Source organism: Sinocyclocheilus grahami, unplaced genomic scaffold (genome assembly GCF_001515645.1).
Source record: "Sinocyclocheilus grahami isolate Dianchi unplaced genomic scaffold, SAMN03320097.WGS_v1.1 scaffold145.1, whole genome shotgun sequence".
Lineage (NCBI taxonomy): Eukaryota > Metazoa > Chordata > Actinopteri > Cypriniformes > Cyprinidae > Sinocyclocheilus > Sinocyclocheilus grahami.
Window position 1 is genome coordinate 15,335 of NW_015505324.1, and position 16,193 is coordinate 31,527.

The 16,193-nt window shown below is 39.2% G+C and overlaps 1 protein-coding gene across 1 annotated transcript; it reads left to right on the forward strand.

Annotated features, from left to right (window-relative positions):
* Nucleotides 1-669: 669 nt before the first annotated feature.
* Nucleotides 670-14,109, forward strand: LOC107591719 (nectin-3-like protein; the record flags this gene model as incomplete). The annotated part of the gene is made up of 5 exons (XM_016280954.1): nucleotides 670-1,030; nucleotides 4,291-4,590; nucleotides 7,591-7,708; nucleotides 8,365-8,516; nucleotides 11,449-14,109. Coding segments are annotated over 5 exons (1,644 nt in total), but the record flags the coding sequence as incomplete, so codon positions are not given.
* Nucleotides 14,110-16,193: the final 2,084 nt, after the last annotated feature.

Sequence of the window (16,193 nt, forward strand, 5' to 3'; positions counted from 1 at the left end):
CCTATTTAAAACGTGGCTCTTCTGTAGTTATCGTGTACTAAGACCGGCGGAAAATTAAAAGTGATTGTGATTTTCTAGGCCGATATGGCTAGGAACTATGCTCTCATTCCGGCGTAATAATCAAGGAACTTTGCTGCCGTACCATGGGTGCAGCAGGCACAATGATATTACGCAGCACCTGAAAATAGGCTTATTGGAAGTTACCTAGCTGGGGACTATTTTCAGGCGCTGGCGTAATATCATTGCGCCTGCTGCTCCCATGGTACGGCAGCAAAGTTCCTTGATTATTACGCCGGAATGAGAGAATTTCTGTATTGTTCCTGACCCATTTTTAGACTTTTTGAAATCAGTGATTTTGCAGGAAGTCAAATGTTAGGGCTAATTTTAGCCTCACTCCAGCACAATAAAACATATTTCAGTTGCTCTTTTTTACAGCACAACAAATTACACCAGCTAACCAGTGTGGTATCGGTCTCTTCCTCAGACGTCTAAGCTAAAGGGAATTGACTTTTCTCGTTTGGAATTAAGAGCTGCACTAAGAGACCTTAGCGTCTGATTGATCGGAGCTTGAACGGGATAAAAACGGATCTGTCAGTTGAGATGGTTCAAGACCTCAAGAGCACTTTTCTGCAGCTGTCCAAGTGTCCTGGCTAACGATGTGTTAATTTCTCTCGCCTAGGGCTGGTGTATGGCAGTCAGGTGGTCGTCCCCCCTAAGGTGAACGCCGTGTTGGGAAAGAACGTCACCCTCAGCTGCAGGGTGCAGGTGGACACGAACCTCAGCCTGACGCAGAGCTCATGGGAGAGGAAGCTGCCCACTGGATGGGGGACTATGGCTGTGTATAACCCCATGTTTGGCATCTCCATCGCGCCCGAATATGAGCGACGGCTATCCTTCCGTTCACCCTCTATGCACGACGCCACCATCGTGCTGGAAGACGTGGGTTTCGCTGACATCGGCATATACACCTGCAAGGTTGCCACCTTTCCGCTGGGTAACACTCAGGCCTCCACCACTGTCAGCGTGATAGGTAACGAGATGCCGTGTGTGTGTTTTTGCAGTCTGATTAATTTAGATTATGCACTCATGGTGCTTGTGTATTAATGCGAAAGTGCCGTGACGAGCCTTTTCGCATGTGTGCGGTCGAAAAACAAAGAAAGGCGTGCGAGTGGATGCACATCACAGCTGCAGAATAAAGCACTGATTATTTGTTTAAGTCGGCAAGTATGTGGTGTGTGTGTGAGAGAGGGTGGAAAAACATTAAGAGCAACTTCAGGGCAGGAATGAAAGCAGTGTTTTGGGAGACAGTCCAACTCTTTTAGAGAACATGGTGATGTTTAAACTCTCTTCCTCCTCCAAACCCCCAGAGCCATCTGCTCTACTAAACAAAGATACAACCGAATGAAGAAGTGTGCTCTTGTTATCTGGGTGTACAAGAGACAACAAGAGAAGTTTACAAGCACAGTGCTTTATGTTAGGTATATCAATTATGTATCGCTCCATGGAGGCATGAGGAGAGTCGCTGTTTCCTCTGTGAGCTCAAGATGAAGGTTACACTGTGAACATCCTGGAAGTGTCATCGGCGGCTGCAAGAATAGACTTCAGCAACGGAGAAATGAAACTAAGATCCTGCTTTGTTTTCAACAGAAATCAGTTGGTATTAAAATTAAGCCTGCATTGGTTGTTTTAGAATAACATTTCTAAATTCATGTTAGTATTGCTACAACAATGTATAATTTATACAGTACTACAGTTATTTAAATACAAAGTTCCATAGCAAAAAGAAGGTTTCAATTTCTCATGGGCAGGAGTGCAAATATTCAGCATGACTGACAGTGTTATACTGTGTTTTTATTTTATTTTATTTAAATTTTTTTGCATATTGTTCAACATTTAAGCCTGTTAGTTGTAATATAATGATCAATATTAAATATAAATGTTTATTTAATGTATTTCTGTATTTAATATATAATTTAGTAATATAATATTTAAATAAATACTGTATAAAGTATTTATTGTTGTAGCAATTATATTATTTTTATTATTATTACAACATATATAGCGTGTGTGTGTGTGTATATATATGTGTGTGTATATGTGTATGTGTGTGTGTGTGTATATATATATATATGTATGTGTGTATATATATATGTATATGTAATTTTATTTATTTTTTATTAACATTTATTAACAATTTAAAACCTCAGGCTTTGCTTGATTCTTTAAATGTCTTTGGGCCATAATTGTAAACCGTTATTAAACTGTAAATTGTCAGATGAAGCAGTCTAGTTTTGACGTGTGACACACACTTACCGTGTAGATGCCTTGTTATAGTAATAAATGACATGCAGTTGAGTGAAGGTTCATAAAACTCAAAAAGAGATGAATTGAAAAAGATGATGTCATAGATAAAATGAACTGTGCAGCTGGAGGAAAATCGGAACGTGAAGGAGAGCAGAGACGAACAGGGACTGAGCGCTTTAATAAAAGGAGAGATGGAGGGGGGCGGGATGCAGGAGGGTGGAAAGTGGTAGTATGCAGAAAATTCTGCTTTGCCATAAATTACATAAAAAATATAGTATAATAGAAACAATCATTGTAATTTGTAATAATATAATATTATATAAAATAAGAATGAAATAATATTTCACAATATTACTGTTTTATTGTATTTTTATCAAATAAATGCAGGCTTTAAAACTTTTTTTTTTAAACTTACCGAACCCTTGACGTTTGAACGGTAGTGTATATCTATATATGGTTGAATTAGCCCTTCTTGATTTAGTGGACCTCTCTTGTCACAGGAGCCTGGGACAACGTTTCCATTCGTCTCTCCCACCGTTGATGGCAGTGGAAGGGGGAAGCACCTCACATGTAAAGTTTCTGTCAGCTGCTGCGGAGGCAAAGCTCAGTTTTCCAGGCCTGAACACTGCTAGATTCATAACGGCTCACACACGCCCGAGCCCCGCCCCTTCTGCCATCTAAACTGGATAAGCCATTAAAACAAATAATTTCATCTTCTCTGGAAAAGCACTTAGTGCTCTCTGATGAGAAAGTGAGGCCGCCCTCAGCCAGTAGTTACCATAGAGGTTTTTTTTTTTATTATTATTATTTCTTTTCAACAAAAATCTAATTATTCTCTCAATCATTCTTATCAGTTTATGAATTTATTGGCTGCGGTACCAGAGAGATTCTTAATGCTGAGGGGATTAGCTTTTATTTAACTTTGTACTCTGTACTCTGAATGGATTTCCTTTAGCTCGGTTCGTTATCTTGATCATCAAAGAATCCTGAAAAGAATGTGTCATGGTTTCCACTAAAATATTAAGCATCACAACTGTTTTCTACAGTGAGGATAATAATAAGAAATATTTATTGAGCACCAAATCAGCATATTAGAATGATTTCTGAAGGATCATGTAACACTGAAGACTGGAGTAATTATGCAGAAAATTCTGCTTTGCCATAAATTACATAAAAAATATAGTATAATAGAAACAATCATTGTAATTTGTAATAATATAATATTATATAAAATAAGAATGAAATAATATTTCACAATATTACTGTTTTATTGTATTTTTATCAAATAAATGCAGGCTTTAAAACTTTTTTTTTTAAACTTACCGAACCCTTGACGTTTGAACGGTAGTGTATATCTATATATGGTTGAATTAGCCCTTCTTGATTTAGTGGACCTCTCTTGTCACAGGAGCCTGGGACAACGTTTCCATTCGTCTCTCCCACCGTTGATGGCAGTGGAAGGGGGAAGCACCTCACATGTAAAGTTTCTGTCAGCTGCTGCGGAGGCAAAGCTCAGTTTTCCAGGCCTGAACACTGCTGGATTCATAATGGCTCGCACACGCCCAAGCCCCGCCCCTTCTGCCATGTAAACTGGATAAGCCATTAAAACAAATAATTTCATCTTCTCTGGAAAAGCACTTAGTGCTCTCTGATGAGAAAGTGAGGCCGCCCTCAGCCAGTAGTTACCATAGAGGTTTTTTTTTTATTATTATTATTTCTTTTCAACAAAAATCTAATTATTCTCTCAATCATTCTTATCAGTTTATGAATTTATTGGCTGCGGTACCAGAGAGATTCTTAATGCTGAGGGGATTAGCTTTTATTTAACTTTGTACTCTGTACTCTGAATGGATTTCCTTTAGCTCGGTTCGTTATCTTGATGCATCTTTCTAGTAATAGTGCGAGCGTGTTTCCTCACATTAAAGCTCAGAATTAAACGCGAGCGATGTGGTATATTTAACTCAAAAATGTCTCTCCCTGTCTTAGTGGAGCCAAAGGTATATGTCTCAGCCGGATCTTCTGCTCTGATCGATGGTGGCAATGAAACCACAGTGGCCACCTGTATTGCTGAGAGGGCTCGGCCCCCTGCCGACGTCTCCTGGGAGACTAATCTGTACGGCACATCTGAGGCCCACATGCAAGACGATGCCAATGGCACCACTACGACCCAGGTGCATTACACCTGGCAGCCCTCCCGTCACACCCAGGGCCACACGCTAACATGTGTGGTCAAACACCCCGCTCTACAGAGCGACTTCAGGATACCCTATGTCATCAACGTACAGTGTGAGTATCTGATAAGGTTTTTTTTTTAATATATAATAGTGTGACAAGAGCCTGATGCTGTTTATGCAAAATAAAATTTTATTTTATTTTTTATTTTAGAAATGCGCAAATTTACCAGCCATTAATAATTCTTATTGCCAGCTTCATATTATTATTTTTTTCTATAGCAATAGGGCGTAGAATAGAATAAAAATAGAATACAATACATTGTTTTTAGAGCACACTATTATGTTACTGTTTCACTACTGTTTCACTCTTCACTGTTCACTTTTTTAACTGTTTTGAAAGAAGTTTGTGGAAATAGTTTTCTCATTAAAGTTTGCACAGTAAATGTTTTGATTTATTTTGTATGCATAGAAATTAAAAACTCATTTACATATATTTTATAAAATATATCCGTTTTTCTGTGCTCATTGTTAGGAGTTTGTAATTTTATAAATTCTTTGTTTAAAGTTTTGAAAATTGAACTGAAATGCATCCACATCCACATGAAAGTGAAACCGGTTGAATCAGAATTATATCGAATTGTGATAATTGTGAATCAGTCTGATCAAATCTGTATGGATAATCAGCCCAAGAAGCATGTCTTTTTATTTTTTTTTCACATCATTTTATTAAAAAAACATTTTTTTAAATGTCAGAATCAGAATCTGCTTTTTGCAATTTAAACCATGCAAACGGCGCTTATCAGCCAATTGGCCACTAAACCTATTTACTTCCAAATGCCTGAAAGCCTGTTTTTGTTTACTAACAAACCCAAAGTAGCTTGTCCATGAAGATTTCACAGTAACTTATATTTTGTGTTTTTTCTGTACCACGTCAAAACAATCAGATTTATGTCCAGAGCTCACATCTGTTTTCCATATCACCGCACTGCGGTATCTATCCACATGACATGATGTCTTGATGCTGTCTTGTGCATGATGGAGCTAAAAGCCCTTTCGCTAAGACACAATCCTTAGGATTTCATGGACTTGTTGAATATAGGTATTGATGCTTCAGACAAATGATTTATCAGTGTTGTTTAACGGTTTCTGAACACAGACTTCTACTAAGCGCCATTGAGAAGTGAAAAAGGCATGTAAGTGTGTATCTGCGGTGGTGGCGTGTACGTAAGCGCAGATGTCTGCTGTATGAAATATAGATGTAGTGGTGAGGGGGAAGGCACAGGAAGTAGCAGGTATAGGGAGTATAAGGAGAGAGAGGTCACATCAGTCATGAGACTATGCTTCTGCGCTCAATGGGGGCTACAGTCACGGAAGCTCCTTTCTTTTGTTTTCAATCCATCTTTTTTCCTCTCATAGGGTCTACATGATATCTTAATTCAGCACACTCACTTAAAGAACTTTAAAGAGCTTTTTCTAAAGGCACAAATCAATACAGTGTCCATTGTCTTTGTAAGTAGTCTTGTACTGCTGGTCAGACAAACAAAGTCCTAATGATGAATTTTGTTGCTTTATAATCAATTAGTGATAATAATGTTGTTGTGTTATAGATTGCTACTGCCTCAGCAAAAAATAAGGTAATTTCGACTTGCAAACTTAAAATTGCCACTTCATTTCTTCATTTCATGTTTCTTTATATCTAGAAGTTTCTTTATTTCTTTATATCTACATATTTAGAGCAATTTGTAGTCACTTTGTTAGATACAAAGTCACATTTATGATAAAGAAAGTCTCAAATGAGCGACAATGTCGAAATTGCAAGATTGTGACTTTTTAAATCTTGTGACTTACTTGGTATTTCTCCTAACTGTGACTTTTCTCTCAACTGCAACTTTTTCACAGCTTGATAATGTAGTTTAAACTTAATGCCACTTTTTCAAACTAAAAAATTGTAGTTTTGTCTTTTAGTCCATGTATATTACCTTACATAAAAAGTAACGAAATTAAAATTAGTTTAGTGTTAGTATTGCTAAAACAAAGTATAATTTATACAGTACAGTTATTTAAATACCCAATAAAAAATAAATATTTTCTATATAATTATTATATATTTAAATAATAAGATAGTGTGTGTGTGTGTGTGTGTACAGATGTACACATTTATATTATTTTTGGGAGAATGGACCAAAAATATTAATGACTTATTCTGCACTGCACAGGTTTTTTTTATCCAATCGGATGCTCTCTAGCTTGAGACTGCCCCGCCCCCTAATACATAACACATGGCAGCTGGCAAATCAGCATGACAGCTGGTGATTTATGGCTGTGACGTAACTTAAGCCTTTTAGGTCTTTAAAAATTGATATGTCCTGCCCAAACTTTCTGTTTCAATAGGAAATGCGTCAACACAGGACCAGAAAACTGCACTCATCATGTCATTTCATAGGGCCTTTAACAAGGCATAGCCTAGCCTTACCTTTCTTAAACTACTCTGAATGATCCCTTTGTGCTTTGTGTGTGTGTGTGTGTGTGTGTGTGTGTGTGTGTGTGTGTGTGTGTGTGTGTGTGTGTGTGTGTGTGTGTGTGTGAGGAAGTTAAACAGGAAGTGAGGTAAGGATCTTTTCACTGTTTACATCCCCAGAAATGGGTCTGTTCAAATACAGTTGATGGGAATTAGTGAAAGGCAAGATAAAATAAAAATATAAATACTGACACAATTCTCTCTTTTAAACATATATTTAATGCTTATCTAAACTTAATTTTTGTTGTTAATCTTTTAATGGCTTATAATTGTATAAAAAATAGATCATCTATAGATAATTCATAATAGTGACACCCAATGGTGGTTGGTGGTAAGACACAATAGCGACGTCCCCACCAGAATAGAAAAACCGGACAAAAATGAAGCTTTCTAAACTTAAGATTTTTTGATAATAAATATGATTTTTTTGGATCAAAAATTCCTCCTGACGCCTCTGACTTAAAATTATGGCTTTATTGTATTTAGAAATTGCTGTCCCCACATGTAACCTTCTAGTCAAGAGTCCCCACTATGTAGCAAAAACAAGTATGTGTGTGTGTGTGTGTGTGTGTGTGTGTGTGTGTGTGTGTGCAGTTGCTCCAGACATCCTGGTGCTGGGCTATGACGGCGACTGGTATGTGGGCAGGGAGAATGTGCAGCTGAAGTGTCGAGCCAAGGCCAACCCGCCTGCCCAGCACTTCAGATGGATCAGGTGTGTAACCACTACACTCACAATAGCCAGAGCGCACCATGTCTGGAATGGGATCAAGAGTGTTATTGCCTGTTTCCAGAACTCATCTCAAACAGCAGATTATCTGTACGATTCACAGCAACAATAGTTGCTTTCAAACTGTCAGTTTTCAATGCAAATGAACCAGTGGATGCCCAAACATTGTACTTATTCAAAGCAAATTAGTTTTCTGCCTCCAAACTATTGTTCACTCATTTAGAAGATTGCACATCAATCATGTGAGCTTAACCATATAAACTTTAACTATAACTATAAAATGACACAGCATGGAAATTATGAGCAAATCAAAGATGTTAAATCAAAACTTGTTCACATATATGCTAGGCACTTGTTAGCTTTGTTTCTTTCAATATCAGCTCCAGCTTATCCATTTCACTAAAACATTTCACTTCTTTTTGTCTACAAAACTCAATTTAAGAATTTTCAGCAGTTAACCATTACATTTCGTTGGTCTTTAAGATCTTTAATCAACTTTAAAATCATGAGAAACATGTTTTCAGTCAATCTTTCGACTGGTTCTAGATTTCTACTGCTACTGACATTTTCCATAGTGCCTGGGCAGACTTAAAGATCTTGCTGTTTGGAAAGTTTGATATAGATGTGTTTGCATATTTTAGGTTGGATGGAGAGATGCCAGATGGAGCGGTGGTGGTGAATAACTCTTTGGTGTTTATGAGACCCTTGCAGAAGAACGACTCTGGGGTTTACAGGTGTGAGGTGGCAAATGACATCGGACTGCACAGTCGAGACATTAGAATACGTGTTCAGGGTGAGTAAGAGACTTGAAACATGACACCCATCTTAACCAAAGTTTAGCAGTTCATTTCCCATGTGAAGCTGGAGAAACAATGGTAAGAGATAACATCAAAACTTTACAAATCAAATTTATTTTAACACTCAAACACACTCCGTGTTGGTGTGTTGAAATGTTGGCAAAAATCAGAAAGGAATTTGACTACTCAGACTGGAAATGCCGTGTCCATTTTTATTTTTTTATTTTTTTTTATGAACGGCAATATGAGTGTGAGTAAATTTTATTTTTGGGTGAACTATTTCTTCGAGCCCTACAGATCTTCTTGATGGTTTCTTCTTTTGAACCCACCTATCTCATCACTCAGAGTTGCATGGGTCCGGATCCATTCTTATGAGACACACAAGCTTATGAACATTTTCCTGAAAGGCATTGGCCCTCTATTTAAATTTAGGTCAGCTTTGGCTTTTTAAAAAAAGTTTTGATGGGTTTTTATTGGGTTTCATGAGTCATTATCTAATTGACCTCTGAGACAGGTGTTCGCTGTCACATTCCATGATGTTTATCTCCCATCATTTTTGTGTGAGCATTAAACATTGAATACTGCTGTTTAATAAGTTTCTGTGATAGTTACTGTTACTCCCTCCCCCTCTCTCTCTTTATCTGTTGCTCTTTCTCTCTCCCTTGTGCGCACTTACATCTCTGAGACGGTCACGCTGTTATACAAGGGGAGAATAATAGAGCGGAAGCAACCTTGACTGAGAGATGTCCTAGATTCATGAAACATTCACCAGTTCTTTTCAACCGCCATTAATTATGTATTTTCTTTTTAAGTAATTTTTTTACACTCTTCCCTTGAGAAAAATTCAGCTTCTGTGTGCACGAAGCTGCGTGTTTCTGTGCGTCGTGTGCGTGTGGTTGTTTTATGTCAAAGTTGTCTGCCTTTATCTTCTAAGAGTCCCTTTTTGTGTCGTTTGAGTCGTGATGTTTCTACTATAATGCCCACTGCTACTGTTTGTGTATTGATGGAGTGACTGGGCGTGAAAGTGTGCGTGCTGCTGTTAGTTGCTGATCTTTGTGCATGAGTATGGGTGGGCAGTACCTGTCCTGCATGTTAAACTGCCTGCTGCTACCTGTGTGGTCACCAATCCCCCCCCAAATACAAGCCCACACACTCCCTCCAAATGAACCATTTACACTCCCGGTTGATCCATACAGTGAATGGAACAGGAATGGGGTACCACTTACTGTACATGAATTGTGATAAATTTAGATTTGGTGGAGGCATAGAGAAGAGAAGCATGAGAGAGGGAGGGATTTCTGACCTTTCTGTGACTTGTCCTCTCTTTATGTCCTGTCCTCTTCCCTTCTGGACATTGACGTGCTGAGGCGAGAAGCTCTGCTGTTTATTGATTGAAACGAATTATTCTTGAACTTGCTGGGCGAAATTTAATAAATGAAAATAAATTGACACTATCCATGTCCTTTAATGTTGTTTAAACTTGTTTAAGGGGTAGTTCACAAAAATTAAAATTCTGTCATTATTTACTCATCGTCATGTTTTCAAACCCATATGATTTTCTTTCTTCTGTAGATCAAAGATATTTTGAGGAATGTTCATGCAGGTCTTTTATTTTTAAATATTTATTTCACTCAAAGAAATAACCATATACAGGTCTGAAAAGAGGGTGAGTAAATAGAGATGTTAGGGTCGGCCTTGGTGATAACTTACATTTTTGGGTGAGCTATCCCTGTGGTTTTATATATGCAACAAATGTTTGTGCCAGGAATATCATGGGAGTTTGAAAAGGATTTTGGTCATATTTTTTATTAAAAAATGTTGCCAAAACAATGAACAGAACGTTTCAGTTTTCCTGAACTACATAGCTGCTCTTTCCTACATACATATACATTCACTCACCAGACCCACAGATGCATCCAAATTACCTTTAACCTTGTGGGAACAATACCGTCCAAGAATGCTTTATGTATGCTACGTTTATTATTCATTCCAGCGAGGATGAGCAAATTATTCCCCACTTTAGCTAGAGCATTTGAACCGCGTAACCCTGAAGAGCTTGCAGCCCTGACTCCTGAGAGTGAACGCACACGTTCTGCACTCAATGCATGCACAGACTTCACAGCCAGCCAAATAGCTCTCATTGCGCTGGGAACAGGACACTCCGTAATGGGATAGTTTGACTTTCAGCTTCCAGTCTCTGAGAACGCTGCTTGCATAGTCCAGATGCATGCCCCAGAATGCGATGAAACGCTACACGCTGCTCCCTAACACAATCAAGCAATCAATGCATGGTAATTGCATTAATGCAATCTTCTGTCCTAGCACCAGTCAAGCCATGTTAGAAGTTAGGCGTAGCAGCCACCCAATCCTCAGGTATTCTCGATGTCTGTCCCTCTCCCCTCCCCCAGTAGCACATACCCTTTCCCTGACCCCTTCCTTCCATTTAGTTTGTTCTCATCACTCAGCTATGTGGTCATCCGTACTCCCTCTCTCAGCTAACACAAATGTTGCTCATTAGGTTGTTGCAGATGACTGTACTTCAGTGTTAGCTGGAGATGTTAGTATGTAGCTCCTCATGAGTCCCTTATCATGAAGATCCCAACTCTCCTTTCTCTTCCATGTTTTTAGTCGTCTTTGCACTGGACAACAGTTTCAGGTTTTGAAGCTGTCCGAAGGTTTACAGTCGCATTCTTTCAATAAAAGACCTTATCCCAAACCTGAAACTATTGTATCCACGGCAACAGAGGATAGTCCTGTTATTCATGCTATATATGTCATGCTAGATGATATTACAATCTTGGAAGCAGATTCATATGACTATTAATGATATACTGATGTAGCTGGCATTGACATTATCTACTTTTCTTTGTCTATCCATCCCTTCCTCCTGCCCCCTCCCTCTTGCCTCTCCTTCCTTCCCTCCATTAGATCCTCCCTCAACCACCACCATGCCCCCCACCACCCCTGTGCGCCTCCTAACCGCCGACATCTCTGCCACCGTGCCTGGCAATAAGCAGCGAGCCCTCATCACGTCTCCAACCCTGGCGCCTCTGCCGGAGGGGAGCCTAGGCACGATTGTCGGTGGGGCAGTAGGCGGAGCCCTCTTCCTGCTGTTGCTGCTTGTTCTAGGTGGAGTTTATTACCAGCGTCAACGGCGGACGTTCCGTGGCGACTACTACACAAAGCAGTATCATGGCCCCTCGGATATGCAGAAGGCTCCCCAGCCCCATGAGCTGCAGCAAGTCTACAGCAAAGGAAGCCCTGACACCAAGCTCAAGTCCAACCAGGATAACGGCACCATCTACCCAGATAAGGATCGAGAAGAGTGGGGTGATTTCGACCGAGAGCGATCACCCAACGGTCGCAGCAGAGCTCTGAGGGAAGCAGGCGGTCAAATCAACAACCTTAATCATTACAACCATGAGCATGACTACCACAGCAACCATCACCCCAGCCATCCGCAAAGCTTTAGTCCAGCCCATCATATCCAGAGGAGCTCGCTGCAGCCAGATCCCCGCAGATACGCTGCTCCACAAGTCATGAGCAATGGCTCCCCCTTCCTGCCGGAGGACTGCTACGACAACGACTACGTGTCGCACACGGATGGCTCAATGATCTCCCGGAGGGAGTGGTATGTCTGAGAAGAACGAGCAGGAAGAGACTGCGTGGACACTTATGAAGTGCTTCAGACTGCAAAATGAGACAGGGATGATAAGAGTTATGTAAAGAAAATTTGTTGGAAATGCACCTTTTCTAGTAGTTTACACCTGCCAATTTGTTTTTGTACATTAGTCTAATCATTAGTTAGCTGTTCATAGCTAGCTGGTTTAATTGATGTTTTGGGACCAAGAGAGGGTGTAATTATCGTCTTCGTTTCTTAGATTGGTCAGGCAATAAGACATCTGCTTTGTTTCACCAATAAACCAGTTCAGGGTTGATTTCAGGGGTGATTTAAGTTGGGTTGTCTTTGCCAAATCAATAGCCAGTCTCCTTTTCCTTGCACAGTAAGATGAGCTGTGTGATTTATTTAAAAGAAAGAAAGCAGTTCGAACAAATGCAATTTGTATTGAAATAACCTGTCGATAAGCGTTTCAGATCAACCCTGTCGTGAGCGATGAGTTTCGATGAGTCACGTCAACTTTCAGTGCTGTCACTCTGATGGAGGCAGAAATTAGCTCCTGTCAACAGCCTGGCGGTTTCCATGGCAACATTTATTTCTTCTCTTCTGGCGTTCAGAGTTGCTGTAGGGAGGAGCTAGACGGAGGACCATGCTGGATTTGATAAAGCCCAATTGGCGAAAGCCAGACAGGATGATTGCCGAAATGGGGTGGCTGTAATTGTATCAATTCAGCTTCCATTTACATACCGCTGCGTCACTGTATTAGCTCTGGATTTCTTTTGTTTGTGCCATCAAAAATGTTGCCGCCGTGTGAGTCTGTCTGCAGAAGGTGATTGGACAATGTACATTTAAAAACTACTGCCACTGTTCAACATGAAAGCTTGTCCTGTATTGATGTAGCTGTCTGGCTTGTCTTCGTCAGACCATCACTGCCCAGTGTTAACAACCTCCGACTGCATTTAGCGACTGTGCATTACGTCACAAATGGAGTCCTGTGCCTGTCTCTTGTGTTTCTGTGTTTGTCTGTAATATCTAAATCCAATCAGCTGGTGTTAACTGACAGTGTTTTGATTAATCGGCTCATTGCCTGTGCAATAGTGTTCAGATTTCTAGTGTCAGATCTCTCACATTCACGCACATAATTTAACGTAGAAGACGATAGCCTAACACACTCGTTATTGGTCATTAAACTTGTGTTGGCTGGATCTTTATAAGCTAGCAGATGTGTATGGTTGGTTTTTGAGATATTGGAGATGATATTGTAGTGCCTTAAACTGAAGATGTGCCCTGTAAGCATTATAATATGCATGCAGAAGTTACGAACGAGTGAGTATCATTTTTCAGAAGTATGCGAGTTGATTAGAGGCATAAAATGGTCAGGTCGAGTCCTGAGAACATCATTTTGTACTGTCCTTTGTTCACCACCTTGTTTTGTGTGCCAGTTGTATGGTTTGCTTTTTGTAGGTCTTCAGACAATAACTAATTGTTTTGCTCGCATTAAATGACGTGTGACACTTGAGTCACGGTGCACATCAACGAGTTATGATAAAGTAAAACTTAAAATGTACAGGTTTGGACAATGCAGAGATGAAGAATTCAATTAAAAAAGATTGTATATATGCTGGCATTTAGGAGAACCTTGTTTTGTTTGTTAGTTTGTTTGAATTTATCGTTCCTATAGGAAGCCTGAGATTCGACGGTGGAACGCACTAGAAAACCCACCATTACACAGATTTTGATGAGAGGATCGCACATACACTTCTTCAGAACATCTTTTACACTTATTTGTTTTACAAAAGAGCTACTGTAAAAAAAATCAAATTTAAAAAAAGAGAAAGAAAATACAAAAAGAATAATTAAAAAAAATAGCAAAGAAGAAATGTATTTGCAATGTATAGATGATACTGAGCATTATTTTGTAAAATCAACCTTTGGGATACATTTGTTTTGAAATAAAGCACCTTTTTTTCTGTGACATGTTTCTTTGTTTTATAAGTTGGCCTCAGATCCATTTTGTGTTGGTTGGAGGGGTGAATGTTGAGGTCTTGGGTGTGACTGGTTGCTTCAGCTGCAGAAATGTTCCCTGTGAGGGTCTCCTCTATGCTCCTGGAGGTCTCCAGGGATGTATTCCTCACGCCCACTTTTCCTTTGCAGTGGTTAACCTACTTCATCTCCAAAGATCCCTTCGTGCTCTAAACCTCATGCATATTTTGTGGGAAAGCCTGTGGCTGAAAGCTTCCTGTGGATGGGGGCTAAACTTCCTCTCAGACTTACCTAGGATAGCCCTAAAGTGGGATGGATTATGGACTTGTTGATTCTTGTGTTTGCACTGCTGTTCTGTCGATCTGTGTGAGAGGAGATGGGGGAGCTGGTTGACAAAGATCAAGCATAGCAGTGGGGCTAAATGGTGTTTGAGCATTTTTTTTGCTGCGTAGCCGTTGGCGAGTCTGTCATCCTGTCCAATCAGCTGGTGGTGGGACAAGCTAGTAATTATAGTTGTCAGAAGTTCCACAATGAGTCAATGTCCAAAGTCAGCTCATAAAACTTGCCTATTTAATCCAAGACAAAGGAAATCGGGAGTAAAATGGGTATAGTAAAGCAGTGGTTCTCAAACTTTTTCGTGCGTTGGACCACCTTTCACCCCAAATCAGGGGAAAACAAGTGTCAGAATCATTACCTGTTGTTTTAAGTAATGTACAAAATTATCCTTCATTTATACCTTTTATTTTGACATCGCATCAATTTTACTATAGGGATGCACTGGAATTAAAATTCTTTAATTATATTAATATTAGTCAGATATTATTATATTTACTTTATACTGTTTTTATTACATTACAGAATTTTACTGTTTTAATTGTGAAAATGAGGGGAAATGATTATGCTCAATTAAGTATATATTAGTAAAAAAAATCTAATTTTATTCAGCATTGACTTTATATTGGTTAAAAGTTGCAGTAAAGTTATTTACATAAATGATTCAAATACATACTGTTCTTTTGAACTTTATATTATCAAAGAGTCCTCAAAAATGTTTTACAGTTCCCTAATTAATTAAGCAGAGTAACTGTTTTCAAAATTGATAATAAGAAATGTTTCTTGAACAACAAATCAGCATATTAGAATGATTTTTGAAGTATCATGTGACACTAAAGACTGGAGTAATGATGCTGAAAATTCCGCTTTTATCATCACAGGAAAATTTTTTATTTTAAATATAATAGAAAACAATCATTAAATTGTAATATTTCTGTTTTACTGTATTTTTGATCAAATAAATCCAACCTGGGTAAGCAAACTTAAAAAATAAAAATTAATGGTAGTGTACAGTATGTTAAAATCATTTAATTCTTTGTTGATTAATTCTATGCTGGTGCTTTTTCTTAAATTTAATTTTATGTATGTCCATTTTTATCAGCCAATCAACTTGTGAACCACTTGGTATCCTTCACAGGCCATCAGTTTGAGATCCACTGCAATAAGCAGCACTGAAGCCTGTACTTCTGAACATTGCCATTAATTAGTTACCTCAGTGATAGGAAATTACACAAACATGCTCTTTATTCCTAGAGGATAGACAGAATAAAGACACTTTTCTTCCTTCAGGTATGTTATGTCCAGGTTACTGTATAATTCCATGGAAAGTGAGGTTAGCTCACTGAAAATAACAATGTCATTCATTATACGAGCAGTCGAACTATCACGGGTGAAGAGGTCACGGTCTCTCACTACACAGTTTGAATAGATTCTCTAAGGAGCAGTATTACCTACCGCCCCCCTCCCTGCTCCATGAGTGCCTCTGATTGGTTAAATTAGTCCGGTAGAATGGTTTTGTTTGCCACAGCCCCCTTCCAGGCCATTGACACCGTCCCCATGGCAACAGACTCTTCCCAGGCTTAGGATAGAAAGCTTGTACTCTTGAGGGATACCTGTGCCTCCTGTATCGCTCTCCATCAAAGAGAAAAAACAGGGGTTACAGAGTGGATGAAAGAGCAATTCTGCAGAAAAAAAACAGAGAAAAGGGGGGGGGGGGGGAGTTTGAGACCGTAAGAGG